This window comes from Cavia porcellus, unplaced genomic scaffold (genome assembly GCF_034190915.1).
Source record: "Cavia porcellus strain 051 isolate PalLab524CR breed Dunkin Hartley unplaced genomic scaffold, mCavPor4.1 scaffold_12, whole genome shotgun sequence".
NCBI classification, from domain to species: domain Eukaryota; kingdom Metazoa; phylum Chordata; class Mammalia; order Rodentia; family Caviidae; genus Cavia; species Cavia porcellus.
The window spans coordinates 63189589-63210054 of record NW_026947495.1 but is presented as its reverse complement, the minus strand read 5'-3'; the positions used below and the strand labels follow the sequence as shown (position 1 = coordinate 63210054).

General features: G+C 34.4%; 1 protein-coding gene across 5 annotated transcripts in view; it reads left to right on the top strand.

Annotated features, from left to right (window-relative positions):
- The window catches only part of Lnpk (lunapark, ER junction formation factor), a 79169-nt gene extending 75265 nt beyond the window's left edge, over positions 1-3904 (top strand). For 2 of the 5 annotated variants that reach the window (XR_010050880.1, XR_010050879.1), the window contains exon 15: positions 595-778. Coding sequence is in view for 3 of the 5 variants with exons in the window: in XM_063259335.1 (XP_063115405.1) it covers positions 595-833 (239 nt within the window). In the remaining 2 variants the exon portion in view is untranslated. Of the gene's footprint in view, positions 1-594 lie in introns of all 5 variants that reach the window. The other 3 variants (XM_063259335.1, XM_063259336.1, XM_063259337.1) reach the window with 3 other exon arrangements.
- The last annotated feature ends 16562 nt before the right edge of the window (positions 3905-20466 follow it).

Genomic DNA, 20466 nt, shown 5'->3' with positions numbered 1-20466 from the left:
ATATAGTGATACATAAGGATAGGAATACACCACGTAAACGTACACATATGTGTGCATGCATACATGCACATGAAAGTACGCTTTGACATATTGCTTCCAAGCTGGCTACTGGGATACAGTCCTTTGAGGAAGTCTGACCTCATAAATATGGTACATGTGTGTGCTGTACTGTTGTCTTACAGCACATGATTCTGTTGGGACTTTTGACTTTTGGACATTCAATTTACAAATGTATCTTTAGGAGCTTAATTTGTATGAAAGTATGAAAAGTGTGGTTATGGACTTAGTAAAATATTTTTTTCTTCATATAACTCATAAATGGCATCCATAGAGGATTCAGTACTTGCTTTAAAAGATTTGAATGAGTTGGAGATGTAGCCAGGGAGACAGCACCTTCCTAGTATACATGAGGCTTGAAGTTTAAGCTTCAGTAGTGGCAAAAAAAGAAAGATTTTTAAGTATATCTAGACCGTTCTGTTGTGTGTGTATGCCCACCCACATGTGTGAATGTTTATCTTTTAATTGTGGTTTTTTTTGTTTTTAGCAGTTTTAACATTTGGAAGTTCCTCAAGTCTTGAATCTCTGTCTTTTCAGAATCTTTAGATGACCAAGATGTTCTTGATAATAGTACAGAGCAGACAGATGACAAAATATCACCTACAGAGCAGACACACCAACTGATTGAAAAAGCATCTGGCTCAGAGGAACTAGAGGAAAAACAAGAAGAGACTACAAATGAGGAAACCTCAGGAACTGAAGTCAAATCGGCAGTTCCCACAGTGGATTCTACTTGTGATCTTGAACTAGGTGGAGAATCTTCGATGACAAAGTAGTAAATCTTTCCACGTGCCTTCAACTGGATATTTGTTGTCTTGTTAATGTCAGTTTTTACTTTTTGATGGTACTTTAAAAAACAAGTATTTTTTCGGCTCTTCTAAGTATATGCTTTATATCATTTAAATTCAGATCAATTTCAGTATGTCAAAGTTATATATACTGGATGCTAAAATTATAAGCAAGTGGTATCAGTGAAGTAAAATCCGTTTGAACATACAAAGACGAACACTATTTAGACAGCTTTCAGATATTTTATGTCCACTCTAAAAGTCAAAACAACAAAAAAGCATTCTTGTTTTCTGTGCATATTATCTATAAATAATACTATTTTGGCATAGGAAGGACTTTGGTTAGGAATAATTTCTCTAATAGTGTTTAGGAATAAAAATGCAATACTTTGTTATTAAAAACAAAGTTTTAACTGGAGATATTTGCCAGTGAGGAATAAATTTCTACTTAGGTGTTTACATTAAATGAAAGTTGTAACTGTAACTACTAGACGTTGGTACAAACTTGCAATAAGAATGCAGTTGAACAGTCAAGTGCAGTGTTTCTTTTGATGTTTTTTATTTTGCAGCTGGGCCAAAGGCACATGATGTATATAACTAGTTTATGTTTACATATTAACGTATAGGAAATATATGTGCACTTGACTGTACTTGAATTCTTAGTATTATTTATACTTGTTACATAATGATGATCCATGAGTGAATTTTGTGTTCTGTGTGTATTTTATCAAGGAAATAAAGATAATGTGGTAGCAGTTTATTTTTGTTATACATCTAGACTTCAAATAGTGTCTTGGTGTGGATGACTTGGCTAGCTGAAAAATCTTAGGAAGCGCTTCATAGTATGATGAATTTATTTAGAGCAAATTATGCTTTTTATTCAGTAGCAGTACAAATGAGAGGTAGGCTGTTTGTAGTATTTTTTCTTTTTCTGTTTTTTTTTTTTTTTTTTTGCTCTTTTTGAGGCAAAGTCTCTCCATGCAGTTCAGGTGCCCTTGAACTCATTTTGTAGCCCAGACTAATCTCTCAGACTAGTCTCAAACTTGTGATGATCCTCCTGCCTCAACCTCCTGACTACTGAGATTACAGATGTGCGCCACCACACCTGATTGTAGTTTTTAATTTTGAGGAGACAAATATGCTTTGTGAGACTATGCAGTTAATTGCTAGTAGTTCATCGAATTAAATAAGTATATGTAGGATCAAGAAGGAAAAAAATGTTGCCCAGAATGGTAATTCTTAGAATCTACCTACAGGATGGTTATCTTTTTATTATCTTCTCAAATATTATAAAAAAATCAAATTATGCCAAAGGGAAGACTATATAAGGAGAGTTTAGGCAATATTTTAGTGTACACAGTTTATTAAAAGTTGAATAAAACTTTTACTATTTAAAAATTCATTTTTATGACTTAATATCTCATATCTGAGGTATATTTCTAAAGAACCCAATCTGTTAATCTTGAGGTAACTAGTAGCTACATTTTTAAACAGGTGAAACTGAACTTCAATTTCAGTTTTGAAATCTTGGACAAGTTACCTAGCCTTGCTGTACACTGTTTCCTCATTAGTCAAATGGAAAGAATAATACCTGTTTTTAGAAGTATTGAGGTGATCAAAAACTGGGCCCTTACTGACTGATAATGAATGTTAACTAAATAGCATTTGTTATTACTGACATCCTTGTAAAATATGAAAGGGGCTATAAATCTTTCTTCAGGCAGATAAGGAAATTAAAAAATAATATACACATGCAGTTGAACTTCTCAGAATGAAGCCACTTTCCTCTATCAGCCTCACACCATACATATATGTATATAAATGCATAGATTGAAAAAACAGGAAACTGACACTCTGGAATATAATTATTTTAAGAAGAATTTCACCGGTTTGTGTGTGTGTGTGTGTTTATGTGTTATTGGCCCATACACATTTTAGCAGCACTTTGCAGTCTTGTTATAACATTCAAATTCTGAAATGCATTGCTTGAAAATGAATACCTCAGAGAAACATAATTGACAGAACCAATCAGATATTATGAAAACTATGTTTAAAGAAATGTGGAAAAAGTTAAAAACAGACAGTACAATTAATGCACTGGATAATGTGCTTGTGATTGTATAGCATCTTTCATAATAGAAAAATTTATTCTGATACAATTGTAATAAATAATTAATGGCTGAAAGAGTAGTAATATGTCCAGTTTTTGATTAAGAATAGTTTTAATGAGGAAAACCGAACTATTAAGTACCGAGGGGTACTGTTAATTTTCCTGTGTGACTCAACAGGTCACCATCTAAACTTTTCCTCTGTGCCCTGAGTGCAATCTGCAAACATCGTCTTTGCTGTCCCCTTTCCACTCCCATCTTTGAACTGTAGACACGTGGGCCTCATCCTTTTGATTTTCTGGCCGTACTAGTTCTTTCCTGTTTGTGTATTTTAGCTAAAATTTTCTGTCCTCAGAAAGATGCTCTCCTAAACTCCATATGTGACGCTGGCCTTTGCTTATGGGTTCTATCATGTAACTCTATTTCTCATTGTCCTTACCACAGTTTTAAATTGTTTCATTTGTTTATTCATTTATTGTCTTCACAGCATGAAGCCTATAATGTATAAGCAAGACTGTAATAATGTAACCAAGGGTCTGATTTTTACAATCTGTGTCTTAAGAGCCTTGTACAGTGCTTTGCTTATTGTATGAACAAGTAACTTTGTTGCTAAATCCAATGAAAATTTTCAGTTCTTATTTCATTGCTTAGCAGTTTGGATTTATTGAGTGCTTCTTCTGAAATGAGTTTTTGTTTTCTTTTTCTTTTCTGGCCTCTTGCTCTCAGTGTCCTTTGCAGACTTCTCCCCCGCACAACCGTTAAATAGTGGTGCTCCCTAGGTTATGCCTGTTGTTGCTTCTCATACTGTATACTGTTTTTCTAGGAACTCTCAACAGTGCCCGTGGATTAAATTGCTGTTGCTCTCTGAATGTTAAATCTCTGTCTTTGGTCTGTTTCCTTCACAGCTCTCTCAATTGATGTATTAAACAAAATGAACACATATTCTTCAAACTTTGTGTTTTTCATCTACCAAATAGCACAACTATTAAAATCAGAAATTAGAGTTTGCTCAGTTACCCTTTCCTTTATATCTAAACTGTTCATTGGTATCTCCTAAGTGTCTTACATTTATAATCTCATTTCTCTAATTCACATTGCATTAATAATGAAATAAACATTTGCATTATTCTACCAGGCAACATGATAACTGCTGAGTATGATTTTGTTATTTGTCAGCAGTCCTATGAAAATTCTTACCTGTGTATTAACAAAAACAGCTATAGAGAGTATGAACAACTTGCTCAAAATTGTACATTTGGTAAGTAGAAAATCAGGGAATTGAATATAGACAATACTTAAAATACATTATTACTACTATTACTGTCATTACTATATTCAGTGCTGGGGATTGAACCTGGGCCTGCCTCACACACAAGTATGCTCCACCTTTGCTCTACGTCTCTGTTCCTTGAAGCCCTTACTCTTAACTGTTGTGGTTGTACTGCCCTCTAATTTATGCCTCCACCATCACTATAGATTGCTAAAGCTCCTTCTTAACTGTTTCTCCTTCTGTTTTGTGTAATGCAGCCTGCGTTTTCAAAAATGGGAAGTGAATTATGCAAGACCATTGCTTTGTGATTCCTCACTGTTCTTGGGATAAGGTCCAAATGTACTTACAATGACCTAAAAAGCCCTGTATAACTTTGCTCCTAGTGACCTCTGCCATCAGTTCATACAAGTCCTATCACTTCCCTTCAGCTACTCAGATTTTATTGTGGCTATTCTAATGTTTCCTGTATACAGTGTACAGAGTTTTCCCTAATGCCTCAGCCTTCTCAAACCCTTCTAGCTAATTTTCCTACTCATAGGTACAGGGAGCATTGAAAACCCATTTGATAATTTTTGCTGCTGCTGCTTAAGCTATTCCCTTTACAAAATTTTTATTTTTCATTATGTATATGTTGTATGCATTCAGAACACATTAACATAGAGAATATATTGAATCAGGAGGCTGATAGCTTTGTGTATGTGTGTAAACGTGCATGTATTGAGAGGTTCTGATAATATAGCCTTCATTAAATATTGTATGCTGAGTTGCAGAAATGCTAGATGATTAAGTCATTGGCATTCTGGAAACCTGAGCCAAGCTAAAACTTAGATCTCAACTCAATGCTTTGTTGCAATTGTTTTTTTCTTGTATCAGGAATCAAACTCATGACCTTGTGCTTACCAGGCAAGCGCTGGAGCTGCTGAACTAAGTCCCTGGTCTGCTTTGTTTCAAATTTATTAAATTTCTAAATTTATTAATCTACTGACAGGTAAATATACACATATATAAACATGTAAAGGTGTATTTGCTAAAAATGAGAATCATAAGTATAAAATTAATCCATGAACTGTTTACATTGTCAATACTTTTCCTCAAAAATTAGTCTATATTTTCCACTTCAATACTATTTTAAAATGCCTTTTAAATATCATTTAATTGATTGGATAGAAGGTATCTTCCTACATTGGTGCCTTTTCATGAAACTTTACACTTAATTTTCCATTTCTGTTATTGAGCTCCTGTTGTTTGTGCTATTGGTGGACTTAGAAGAAAATATCAAGTTATGTCTGGTTATATAATTCCATGTTATTTGATGTGTTTTAAAACAAATATCCTGCACAACACATTCTATCAAGTATTTATACCTTCTGTTTTTGCGGAAATGTGGGCCCAAACTGATAGAAGTTTGAAGTACTCTGGGAAGATTAAAAAGTATTCTCAAAAATCTCCCTCATAAATTAGATATTAAAATTCTTAGTCCAGGATTCTTTGAGAACAGGCCAAATTTTAAGCTGCCAAAGACTTTTACCAGATCTCTGGCACTTGACTTAGGAGAACTGGGAAAAATAATTTATTTTGATGGAAATAAACATGTCTGAGTTCGAACAGTGAGAAAGTAGAGAATTGAATAAGCATTTTTTGGTTACCCACTCGTGGCCAGTCAGGCAGTGTACTTTAGGTACATCACATGCATTCTCTTAGAAGTCTCCCAGTGAATCTGATCAGGCAAAGATTATTTTCCAATGGGAGAGAGGATAAATTTGAACCTAGTATCTTTTTACTGTTTTTATTACTAGTGAGCACACTACTTCTTAGGTAGCTGAAAGAAGTCTTTGGTTTTTCATATTTTTGTGATAACTTACTTTATGGTGTAGGAGACAACCTGGACAACTCCCCTTGAATGAATGCAGAACAATTGCTTCAGCATTAGTGAAACCAAACCCTGTCTTCATGCACTGATGTGCACAGAGCTGTCTATGCTGTGTCTTTCTCCCTTCACTTGGTCCTAAGCAATTCAAATAAGGCCAGCTAGGGTACTGATATGTAATCCTTAAGGTCAACTGACAGCTTCCTGTTTCCTTGCACTGTGTTCCCTATAAAATGGCTGAATGCAGCAGGGTGGCAGAGCCAAATAGCTCCAGGGTCACCTGGGTAGGAGCCTCAAAATAAGAGGCTATGACTTCCCAATGCACAAGATTTACATATGAGAAACTGAAGCAACAGCCTCCTAACTTCATTCATATGCTTGTGCAGTCTGGTCTTTCTGCATAAGTTTCTCCCTGCATGTTGCAGAGGTGCTTGCTCTCTGCCTGGCTAAGCTCGCTCACCTTGCTCATTTAATTCCCATCCTAACTGTCACTCATCCTTGAACTACTCCTTTCTTCACAAGATAAATTCTGAGAGAGGCCTTTTGTCTGCACATCCTCAAGTGGAACAGGCTTAGGACCCCTTGGCTGCCCATAACTTTGAATATGTCTTGATGTCTTTACTTTTACCATGGGTTGCATTGGAGGTAGTAGACTGGATTTAACTCACTGGGATTGCAGTGACATTTCTGTGGGATTACAAATAGAACTTTCTGAATTGTGGGGTGGACTGGAAAAGGAATTACAATATTTAGATTACAGTATATTCAGTATTTGGATTATAATACAGGGGTAACTATGTTACTTCAGGATAGTTTTTTTTTTTTTTTTTTTTTTCCCGTAATCTCATATTTGTCAGATTGTTCACACACCCTCCATCGGAATCACTTCATAATGATATGAAAAGGACCATGTCCTGGGTACCTGGCTTGGTACTAGCTGAATGTATTATATCCTTGGTACCAAATATACAGAAGAAACAATATTACCGGTAGCATATGCATATTTAGAGTATATGGGTGAGGAAATGATGTAACTAAAGATTTTGCAGTTTAGGGAATTTTTTAAATCTCAAAATTTTTCAGTTATTGAGCAGGAGAAACCCAGATAATTTTTCCTTACAAACCTTTAAAAAATACTGATTTGCTTAACAGCAAACTCTTTAGGCAGGTTATATGGAAGCTTTTCAGAATTTTAAATCACTTTTCCAGCCTGTTTCCCACTTCTCGCTCTTATATGTTGGTCACAGTTGAGTATTTTGTATTTCTGAGTGACATACACTGCTCTTCATGGTGCTATTCATGCTAGATGCTCTGTAATCTGACATATTCTTTAGTTTTTCCAAACAAGTATCTGCTTTTTTGTTCCTCTTGTACTTTACACCATTTATATAACAGCATCTCCAGACCTCTTCATTTAATTGTCTGCTCCCGTTTCACTGTGAACACTAAAGATAGGCCATGTTTCTCAGTTTCTATTTTTTTGCCCTCTTAATCTCAAACAAAAACAGGACTAAAGGAAACCAAACTAAAACCTGGCTTGGTACCAGCTGCATGTATAATTTAAGATTCTCACAAGTAAGTAATGGACTTCGTTAATACCAGTGTGTGTGCTTCGCCTACCTGAAACCCTACAAATAACACAATTGGGAAAGTGAAACTGCTTAAACACAGTTGAAACTGTGGGCACATTGATGGGGGGACCATTCATTCCTTAGTGGGTTCTCAGTACCTGTTGTAGTAAACGGGCTGAGCTGGAGATGAGCCAAGCACTGTGCCAAGGTAGGGTGTCAGTATAGGAGCTCATCTCTCAATTGCATGAACCCAGTATTTGGGTAGGATATTTAAATTGCATATAAAATCGTTTGGGCTTAATAAAATCCTCAAAATCCCTACCCACCTGCTTCTGTATTTTGCTTACCATGTCTTTCTTGCTTACCTAGTCTTTCTATATATAGCCATATATATGAATATGTATGTATGTACACACACAGTACTGTGGATTGAACCCAGACACATTCACACACTAGGCAAGTGCTCTGCCACCACTGAGCTACGTTCCCACCTGTATCAATCATGTTTTTGTCACTGGGACAAAATACTCAGCACTTAAAATTTAGAGGAGTTTATTTTAGTTCATTGTTTCAGAGAGTTCAGTCCATGTTCAGCCTACTCCAACAGAGAAACCACATGGTGGAAGACCACAGAAAGGAAACCTGCTTATATTATAAGAGCCAGGAAGCAGAAGGGAGGAGCTGAGAGAGAATATACCCTGCCAAGTCATTGCCTGACCCCAGTGACTCGCCTTCATCCAGGGCCAACTTCAAATGTGAGACCTTTGGGGGATGTTTTAGATCTAGACCAGAGCACCACTATCTTGATTTTTGCTCACTATCTCTTTACTAATACATTTGATGTTATGGTCATAATTAGGAATTTTCTGGCCTGAACTACTGCTTTTTTAACATCTATTTGGTGTGAATTCAAAAATATTTCCTCTTTGAATTCAGGTTTTAAAGTTGAACACTTGCCTTAAATTGTAAGTGGTACCTAAGTTCATTTTATGAACTATAAACTATTTTCTCTAAAAATGAAGCAGGCTACTGTTGTATTACTGTCTATAGCGAAAGTTCTAAACCCTTGCCTAACAGGAGTTAAAAATTTTTTTTTAAAATTGTGGTAGTTTGCTTTGTAAAATTTTGAATGGACTTGTATTCTCAGTTATGTGTTCACATAGCCAAAGAATATATGAAACTTCAAAATGGGTTGTTGTGGATTTTGTAAGATCTAAAGTGAGTACAGACTGAAAATGGTTGTGCCTAAGACATTTGGGGTGAATGCTGTTTCTTAACACTTTGGGGGCCTCTTATTTTGGTTTATGAAGACAACAGTCTTTTGCTTCTTCATATGAACTTTATCTTTTCAGTAATGCACACTCCTGTAGTTCAGCTTGATGAAATTAAATTTTATTTCAAAGTAACATCCTACTCTAAAAGAGGAATTTTCTTTTGCTTGCTGTCTTCCCACTACACTTCTCACACGCTAACCAAAGAAAGGGGAGAGCAGTAGTTTAGGTTTTAGTAGATTCTGATAAAGCCAATTATTCCCCTGGTAAAAAAATTGTAAGCAATTGTTTGATTCCAGCACGACTATCCAGCACGGCTTTCAGATCAGGAAGGCACAAGACTACTAAATTGTCTGTCAGCCCAGTAGTGCTGTGTATTTTGAGTTGGAAGAAAAGAACAGGGAGCAGATGACTCCTGCCTTCTAGGAGAGAAGCTGAATTTCAGGTTCTGCACTCTGGATGAACAGCAAGAAGTCTGATGGCTGACACTCTGTTTTTACAGTGTCTTCATACATATGTAAACAATTCAGTTTGTGCACTGTAGGTTCATTGTCTCTAAAGAGTGGCTTATGTCTTTATTTCTGCATTATTGTCCAGTTAACTGCCCTGTATCATAGAGCTGCACTATTTAACTTTTTAGACCTTTGTCTTCATTAGTACAGCAATTTTCATTTGTAATCATTGTACTAGACCTCATTGATAAGCTAAGACAGTATGAGATTCATAGTGCTGACACCTAACCTTTCCGCTGACTTCTTGACCCGTCTGCTTCCGAAACATGCCTTCATTTTTTTAAAAAACCCAAGACAACACTATCTATTTTTATGCACATTGTGGGCAGTTTAAAGGTTGGTCAGAATCAAATATTGTGCTTTCACATTTGATAATGTATGAGTACAGAAGGATGACCTTTGATACATAGTCATACATCAACATGACATAAGCAGTAAATGCAGCAATTACCTTTACAACGTTGAAATAGTACTTTAGTTTTCATCTTCAGTGCAATTATTGCAAAAACAAAAATGAAAAATGCATTTTTAAGTTCTTGTTATGAGATTTTGAAAGTTAAATATCTTTGGAAATAGTCCCAATTCATATATTTTTAATGAGGTTAGTGTTTATAAGATCCTGTTGTTCACTAACAATGTGGATTATTGCTCTGACAATATTAGATTGATGTAAAGCTACCATGTGTTTATGAATAGCTTATTTTTCAAGAGGATTAAACATTGTTTCAGTACAAAAGAATTTTCCTATATGTGTTTTAAATTATTTTAACATATGTGCTCTGCCTAATGGTCATTTAAAGAAATATTTGGTGATGACAAGGACTTTATGTAAGGGCAACACATACATATATAATAATATATAATATATAATAAAAGAAGCATATAGCTTCTGCCACTGACTATAGGATTGTTACCCTACTGTGCTTCTTCAATCATTCATTCCTTCTTTAATGAATGCTTTCTATGTGCCAAGCATTAAAATACAATGTGAATAAGACAGGGACCCTACTCCCAGGGAGTTCATAGTAGTGGTGTTTAGTTTAATGGTTCGCTTCAATCTTGGGAAGTCTCAAAATGAAAACAAGAACTTCACTTGGTAAATGCTAAGTGAAACGTGTACTTTACAGCCAGGAGACCAGGTTTGCATTTTAGCTCTGCACTTTGCAGCAGTATTACTTTGTGGAGGAAGTTACATAACATCTTTATTTGAAGGTTCTCTTTCCTCAACTATAAAAAGTATGTAGTGCACAGAGTTGCTATGAAAAGCAAGATGGAATATCTAGATCAAGTGCAGCCCAGAAAGGTAAAGTTCCTTTTCTACTTGCAATTCATTCCCATTTTCTCTCTCTCTCCAATTCAGTTTGCCATTTTACTATTTTGCTAGTAAACTGTCTAGAGGTTGTTAACAGGGATTTGAGAAACCCAATGTCCGCTAGAAATTCTCTGCAGAGTTTTGTATGTGTGTTTGCACATTTCTTCAGGAAGAGATTAGATCTCACCAATTTTTCCAAGAGAACTGCATCAGTAGCGGAGCAATGTGGTGGCATTCTTCTCGGAGAATAGCTAATTATAAGGCATTATTAAAAATTACCTTTTATTCAGGCATTAAAGAATGTTTCAAGGTATCCTTGTAGAAGAAGCCACACTGCCAGATATGAAAGAGGCAACACCATACTACTATAAAGTCATTATAAAAATATAATGGCTGTATTTGGTGGCTTTATCAATGATCCCTTTTAGATGTGAGATGAGCTTAAAATGTCACATTTGTGAAAAGGGAAGCATTGTAAAGATCATAAAGTATCACTGGGTTTGATATTTTATTTTTACCCCCAGCTTGTTTTTTAATTGCTCAAGGCTTTCCCTCCCAGGAAACTCCTGCTTATTCAATGAGGTCATAAAATTAGTTTGTCTGCAAGTTTTTCTCTCTCGTGTTTTTTCTTTTTAATATTAGCAGTCTAAGTCACAATGATATGAGAATTATCTTATTAAAGCTTTTTTATTATATATTATCATTGTGACACTTTTAGGTTTCCTTTTCTTAGTCTTTAAGCTTTATAAATTTATATATATACAGCTGTATTCTGTGTGGTATTGTACTTGCTTTCTATAATCCGTGTTACGTGAACTTCTACACCAAAGTTGAGAGGCAGTTACTAACCACTTGGTACCATCTGAAACCATGTAGACATCTGCTGCTGGGAAGAGAATGTAACTCTTAAACTTACTTTTTATAGGCACCGAGCAGCTGTCAAATAGTAATGAGTTTTCTCCTCGTAGGCAGGCTGAGGGTTTAGATGCCTGCTCTCTTCCCTTCCCCTAATGTCTCCTCTTTATTTTCTCCCTTAGAATACATTTTGAGTTGAAGTTTCTGTGCTTGCCTGTAGGTCAAAGCCAGGTGCATTGTGAAAATGGGGTTCATAGAATTCTTTATTGTAGTGGAAAGAAACAGGTAATCAAAATGTTCAGAAATTGATAGGTGTTTAATGCATTTAAAACATTCTTGGAGTTTTAAAATATAATGTAAGAAAAGCTCATGATTTAATATTAAAAGTGATTATAATTTCAAAGTACATAACCTGATCTTATAAGTGAGAATGCATATGAGTATCTGTGTGTATATTTTTGCACATATATGTAAAGAACTGGGAAGAAATACAACATATTTCAGTGGTAGAGCTGCTATTACTTTTTTCCTTACCTTTTTCTCCTGTGTTTTCTAAATTGACAGTCAATAGTTACTGTCTATTATTTATAAGTTTATTTCCTCTTGACTTTAAATTTAAAATTTTAATAAGGTTATAGGTAACAAATCACTGTTACAGAAAGATTTCTAAATTCAAATCAATAATTCAATCAGTTTCTAGTTCAGAACATTTACATATGTGTAGATTTTTTAGAAAGAGTTGAATTCAGTTTTAAAAAAGGAGAAAATAAGTCTGAGGAAGAGAGTATGTTTTTCTAAACAATAGAAGTATAAAGACCTCTGTTACCTTCGAAACAGAGAAGAGGAATTAATGCTTTATGAATGATTTGAATTAAGAATTAAGAAGGGATCTGAGAAACTCAAATCAGTTTTTGTTCCAGCAACTTCAGGCTTAAATAAAGCACTCTCAGCTTGTATAGCAGTATGGAAAGCACCTGCACATTTACATATTTTCTCCACTTGTTTTTGTATGCATGTATATAGACATACACACACCTCATTAATTCCTTTAATTAAGAGAAATGAATCAAACTGTTGTCTTCTAATAAGTGCTTGCTTTGTTATACTCAATATGGCACCTTAATCTTTAATCTTTTAAAAATATATTTCTTTGGAAATCTCTCAACAGTATTGAGACTCTTCTTGTGGATGATGAAATAATTTCTGACATCTAGCTTCCTATATAAATTTAGAAGTGATCACACAATAGTATGTAGTAATGCATACTAATTCAGTTTGCTCTAGAATTGTGACAGCAATTAAAATCAAAATGTTCAAACTCATAAACTGAGAATTTGTGATACTTTGTAATCCAGGTGAGAATGAATTTCACTATTTCAATTATAATTCAGGTAAATTTCTAGTCTAAGGTTTTAGAGAACTATTTATCTTGTAGGTAGTTATTTTAACTGTCTAATTATGTTTAGCAGGCCACTCTGATGTGCTGGTTTCCTAGAGGAGGAACCATAATTGACTGAAAGCTATTTAATGTGTACCCAGCTCACTGTAAGTTCTTTGAAATACACAGTGTCATGTGGTCCTTAGAATGACTATTTAGAATACATGATTTTATTTCCACCTTGTGAAGGAAACTGAAGTTCAAAATTCAGTGACTCGTCCAAGTTTACTCGTCTAGCAGCAAAACCAGAATTTGAACTTAGGCTGATCTGATTATCAGGCCCACATTAATTTACTTATTTTCAATCTTTAAAGTTTGTTAAAGTTAGTTTTTTAACCAATAGCTTCTCTTTATGTATTTTGAAGTTACTAAAATACTGTGTGATCAGCTACAAACACATTCATCTGCCTTCTCTTTGACAAAGTGGCCAAACATGTTCACTGGAAGAAAGATAGCATCATTATGGTGCTGGAGAAACTGGCTTTCTATATGATGAAGATTAAAACTAGACTCATTTCTATCACTACGCACTAAACTAAAGTCAAAATGGGTCAAATGTTGGAACAGAAACATGTGATCTACTGGAAAGCAAAGTAGGTAGAAATCTTGAAGACATGGGTCAGGAGAGAGTTAATGAACAAAATCCAAACTGCATGGAAAATACTTCAAAGAATCAACAACTGGGATCTCATCTTATTAAATAGTTTGTACACATCAAAAGAACCACCAAGTGGAAAGAAAATTGACAGACTGAGAAAAAATTTTAGCCAACTGTCCCTTAGACAATCTAGAACATATAAAGAATTGAAAAAAATCAGGCCCCCAATTCAAAGATCCCATCCAAAAATGGGCATCTGAGATGAATATGCACTTATTAGCTGAAGAAATACAAATGGCAAGTAAATGTATGAAAAAATGTCCACATCATTGATTACTCAAGAGATACAAATTAAAACAATATTGGATTCCATCCCACCCATAGAAAAAATGGCTCTTATCAAGAAATCAACCAATAACAAATGCTGTGGAGTAAAAGGAATCTTTCTCCACTATGGGTAGGAATGTGAAAATCAGTGTGGTGATTCCTCAGAAAAATAGGATTAGAAGTCTCATTTGGCCCAGCTATTCCTTTTCTAGGTATTTTCCCAGAATAATTAAAAGCATCAGACCACAGCAATATATGTGCACCCATGTTTATAGCTGCACAATTTGTAATAGCTAAATCTTGGAAACAACCCAATTGCACATCAACCGTGGAATGGGTAAAAAAGTATTTTTCTACAATGAAGTACTACTCAGCTATAAAGAAGAATAAACTCAAAGCTTTTATAGGTAAGTGGATGCAACTTGAGACCACAGTCATAAGTGTAATAAATCAGACTTGCATATGCAAACACCATATTGTCTCCCTAGTATAAGAAACTGAAAGAGTAAATAAGATTCCAATTTGTACAATAGATATTATGAAAGGGGAAGAAACTACTCAAAAGGAAAGACAAACTAGGATGGGTGAAAGGAGAAAAGGGGAAAGAATATGTATATCTATATATTTATATCTATCTATATATATATGCACACACATATATACAATGGCTAAGATAATTATACTAGTAATTCCTATTAGTTCATGCTTATATTGTTGGATCAATTTTTAATGCCTATTTCTTATAATCTGAGCCACTACTTTGAATATAACAATATACAATGTATTAAACATTGTTAATGTCCTGTTGTGAAATTCTGTCATTTTTTAAATTATTTTTTCTCTTTAAAATAAACAAAAACCGTGATGACTCATAGTGGTATTCTTATCAAGGTTTTGAAGAAGTAAAGGATATCCTGGGGAGTCCGTTTAGTAAGACAGCCGTCTCTTAGGTTGGCCTGACTTCGTGAGGCGCTATTGGAGATACTATTTAAGAACCTGAAAAGAGTGTATCACATTGCTTGTTGGTTTCTTCTCCGCTTAGGAGAAGAAGTCTTCTCACTTCTGCCATTGACTCTGACTCTTCTGTAGTAGTGTGTGGAGTGAAATTTGTTTGTAACTATACCATAAAAGAGGGTTATGAGTTTTTTTGTGCATAAATAACAACTATACCCAACATCTAAGTAGTTTGATTATGTCATTTTCAAAATGCCTCTTTAATAAGATTTTTCCTGAAAGCATTAAAGAAATCTAATACTTATTTTATCAAAAGTGTTTTTTCTGAGTCCCCATTCAGTGCTGGTTTGGTTTATAAAAAGAATGCATTCAGTAGCCATCCTATCACTATTTAACAAACTTATGTTTTACATATTTTGCTTATTGTGTCTCCTACATTCTGGATGAAATTAAAACTCATGTTGTCAGAAACTTCTGAGTGTGTTATTTCCTGCTGTCTTCTAGTACTTGGAGGATTGTAGGTTAGCAATAAATATTTGAATTATCTAGAAATAATTTATGAGCTTCTAAGCATTAATAAGTAGATGAGATTTTTTATAGGACTTCTACAGAGGAAATGGACAATATGGTTTATGTACAGGAGAAATTCTTGTTCTACTTCTTGTTCTTTCCTGAGAATTCTTGTTCTTTCCTGAGAATTGCAAAAAAACTTTTCTGATGTAAGAGTTGCTCTTCTAGTATATTGGATACCACTACAAACAGATCCTTTTTAGGTTAGCACAATATTTAATAAAACAGACTAAATATTATATTCATAAGACAATAAAATATGCAAATAGATTTTAGAGGAAATGTTTATAAAAGTTATTTTAAAAAATACCTTTGAATGAAATGACCGATGAAACCCTAAATTAGAAACTGAACACTACTTCCCTATTTTTTCCTGGAATCTAGTTACCAACCATCAACACCACCATCCCATCAACGAGACAAAGAAAAACTAATTGTCCAAATGGTGGATTTTCCAGTCCTTTTATTTTTTGCTAATTGTTAATTGTTTCCCTGTGGGTGACAACATAATAAGATGAAATTACGGTAGTCAATATTACACTTTTGGAGAAAGGGTTGGGTGAGGAGAAAAGAACAATTATTTACTGAAAGGAAATTTGGAGAGTTCAAATGGATTATAGTTTCATATATTTCATTAGCACACATAATTGATAGCCATGCTAATGCATTAAAATGATTATTCTTTAAAGCTCAGTTTGCATTATCAGCATACATGTATTTCATTAACATATATAAGCACGAGCTAATATATGTGCAATAACAAGTGAGCTTTGTTTACCAACTATTTTGTATAGTTAGTAAGTGGGAGTTTGTAAGGCCGATCTACTAGGATATGTAAATGTGAACACCTCTGTATGCTACAGTGACATCTTTAAGTAATTGAAACCTCAGTGGAAAAATTGTGTCCAGTCTTAAGATTACTTCCAGTTAAAAGGTTATACCTTTTAATAGGTAAGTTGCTCTCTCAGACATATTTTAGAGCACAGAATTTATTATAAAAGGTATAAACTCATTGAGTATGCAAGGTAAATAACCTCATTAAAAATGGAATGTAAAGGAGATACAGCGCTATTCAAATAGGGCAAAAAGGGGCCAACAAGGTAGAATAAAAGGCAGTTATGGAAGTTAACCAGTGCTTTTATTTTGTATTTCATATTTTGGGGTGGGTAAAATAGATTATAAGGGCTAGCTGTTTAAAATTGGGGAAAATCCATTGTTTTTGTTAAAAAGCAGTAGAATACAATATACCCTTTTAATATGCACTAACTGAAAAACCCCCAAAAGGTGGAGAATGTTAGCTACTAGAAATACATGTTTAAAGGGCTGTAAATGAAAGATACCCCTCTGATCTATAAACTCCCATATACCTTGAACATATATTGCCTGAAGGCCTGAGCATTCCTAATAGGTAACTTGATTATCTGTCCTTTTGCTTGACTGAATCTTCTTATATGGAATTTCAAAATGTTGCTCTCTGTGATTTCTTTTTCTACTTGAGGCAATAGGCTATAATTGCCTAGCAGTTGCATTTGTTGTTCTTCACTTCTATAACATTTATAGTTATTGTTTTTTCCTGTCATTTTAAAAGTTGAATTGCTTTGGAGCCCCAATAATTAAATACTACTAAAGTAGAAGAACTAGCAAGATGTTGAGAGTTACTCAGTTCAGGATTCTGCCTTTAGATTGTTAAGGATCTAATGGCATCCCATGTAACATAGTTTATAATAACAAGCGACCATAGTTTATATATTTAAAATCTTGGAAGCAGCGTATATGTTCATCAGCAGAGGAATGGATAAAGAAAATGTGGCATTTATATATAATGAAGTTCTACTCTGCCATAAAGAAAGATACACGAGGCATTCATAGGCAAATTGATGCATCTTGATTTCATAATGTTAAATGAAAGAAGTCAGACATACAAGCTTAAATATTGAATGATTTTTCATATTCTGCCAAAAAATGTACACACACTTCAGCAGTTCTCCACGCTAATAAATGTCTGGAAGTTAATGGCCACCACTTTGAGCTCCTCTTTTAATTATAAAGGCCAAAGGTAACTAGTGTCGATCTCATGATATCTCGATACATTTAGTTTTAAAATATTTATACAAGTTTTTCTTTTCCTGATGTATACATTTTTGGCTCTCTCTCCATATATATATATATATATATATATATATATATATATATATGATAAATGGGAAGTAAGAAAAGGTTCAAATAATTCCCAGAATTATTATGCTGTTTCAAAAATATTTTAAGATAAATGCATATTTGTTTCATTTATAAAAACAAGTTCAAAAGTTTCAGATCCTGTGTGTCTTAGTGCAGTGCTCTTATTTCTCAGGCTTCTCCCATCTCCAGTGATGGGGACATATAAAATATCGCCTAGTATATAATGGTGACTTTTATGAACTTTCTTACAAACATTACAAATAATTTTTAGACAGACTGATGCTGACATAGACATACCAAAGCCTCTTTCTAAGCCTTTGGCAGTTGTATAAGAATTCTGAATTTTCAGGTGAGATTTTATTTCCTGCTGTGCCATCTACCCCGGGCAGTCAAGACATTTTCTGTACTCTGACCATATTTCATGACTCACTGGACAAAGCAGTTATACAGATATGATCTCATGGACAGTAGTATTTCAATTCAACTATCATATGACATATGGAACTTCTCCAACAATTAAGAAACTCTACAAATGAGCTACAAGTAAGGAACTCTTCTGCACTGTTGGTGTGAGTGTAGACTAGTGCAACCATTGTGGAGGTCAGTCTGGAGATTTCTCAGAAGCTGAGATTGAAAGCCCCATTTGACCCAGCTATTCCTCCTCTAGGCATATTCCCAGAAGAACTGAAAGCATCATACCACAGTGATATATGTGCGCCCATGTTTATAGAAGCACAATTTGTAATAGCCAGATCTTGGAAACAACCTAAATGTCCCTCAACTGAGGAATGGATAAAAAAGTTGTGGTATTTTTATACAATGGAGTACTACTCAGCTATAAAGAATGATCACATTGAGATATTTATAAATAAATGGACACAGCTTGAGACCATACTCATAAGAGAAATAAATCAAACTCACATGTATAAATACCGAATATTTTCCCTAGTGTAAGAAATGATAAGAATACATAAAAGTATGTGGTAAACATGATTCCCAACCATATTGGTTTGAAGCCATATAATGTTTTCACTTATTAATTGCAATGGTTTTAACCTGCGTTGTTCAATTTTAGTATCTGTGATAGTATGAATAGCTATTTTGAAGAAAACAACACATCATAAAAGCTAGTGTTGATTTAATATCATCTTTTTTTGAAGTTCCATCAAGCCGTTGTACATCTGTTTCTACTGGTTTTAACATGTTATATCTTACTATACTTTACTATATGCGATAGTATAAACAAAATTTTTTATAGGCAAAGAGATAATATAGAAACGTTGTTCGTTTTCTATTAACTGGTTTTAAATACCCTGTAATTCTTTCATTCTCTTGAATGACTTCACACTGTTTTGATATGCTTGATGCTATAGTATACGAAGTTATACTCAAATATTTCAAGAAAAGAGGCACTATGGTAACTACTATTATGTTAGATTATCTGGTGGTGAAACACAATGATGCTTAAATTGTTTGGTTCTGACCTGCGTTGTTCTGTTACAATGTCCTCTTTTATCTCAATCTCCCCCCCCCTTTTTAATTAATCTATTTTCTCATCTTTTTAATTAAGGGAAAACTAAATTAAAATATAGCGGGATATATTATAGTAACTTTTTTGTTTTCCTATTAACCTGATTTGAACCCCAGTATTGCTCTCCCCATCTCGTTCTGTCTGATTATACTATATTCTATTTTGTTTGATAGTATCAAGCTTGAGGGTATAGGCAACCACTTTTGAAAGCAATAAGATTTACTATGATGCTCATTATGGTTTGACTACTATCTTCTTTTGAAGTCCTGTAAGGTCTCCAGTGTAGGTTTTATTGGTTCTGTTCTGTACTGTTTTGATCAATTCTATTATACCTGATGATATAGGCAACTCTTTTTAAAAATAGCAAGAGGCACAATGGTAACCATTTTTGATCACCTGATATTCTATTTTTGCATCATGTACTATGCCCATCCTTCTGTTCTAACCGACTCTGTTTTGTTTAGTCACGTTAGGTTTTATTCACTTCAAAAAAAAATAGTAATAAGAACTGTGGGAGTAAAAAAACCCAAAAAGTGTAACTGTTATTGGAAAAAAGAGAGGAAAGGAAGGCGGTCTAAGGAATATAACTGCATGTTTGAGTGTGTAGGATGGAAAACCATATTACTGAGCTTTTGTTGGATCATTGAACAGAACTGTCTGCAATCTCACTGTGAATGTCCACTTCATATGCTTTAATTTTATAATTTGGACAACTGTTTCTAAGATGACAATATGTAACCTATTAACTAGTGATTTCTTAATGTATATTTTTTTCTTGAAATTCTGTATTATTTGTACCCTTTTACTGCTGTGTTTTTTTATTTCCTTTCTTTTTTCTCTTTAAATTAAAAAAAAAACAAATGAGCTACAAGTTAGTTCTCTCTTGAATCAGAGATTAATGTATTATTGGAAACATTCTAGAGACAACATCTCTATTTTCCCCCAAATACTAGGCAATGACTCCAGGCGGTTCACATGGAGCATCCTCCCCCAGCCATTTTTCATTTTTAATTTTTGAGACAGGGTCTCCCCAGGTCACTAAGTAGGCTGGCCTCAAACTTGTGACCTCCCCCCCCACCCCCCAGCTTCCCAGATTGATAGTCACAGGTGTGTGCCACCACACCTGGCTGCAGGCAATGTCTTAACCTAAGAGCAATTAGAATGGAAGAGGACTCAAGTAGTCCCAAATGTGATAACTTTGCTCAGTGACTCATTTTGTAGACATCTGGGAAGAAGACAAGAAGGGTAGAAGACTGACA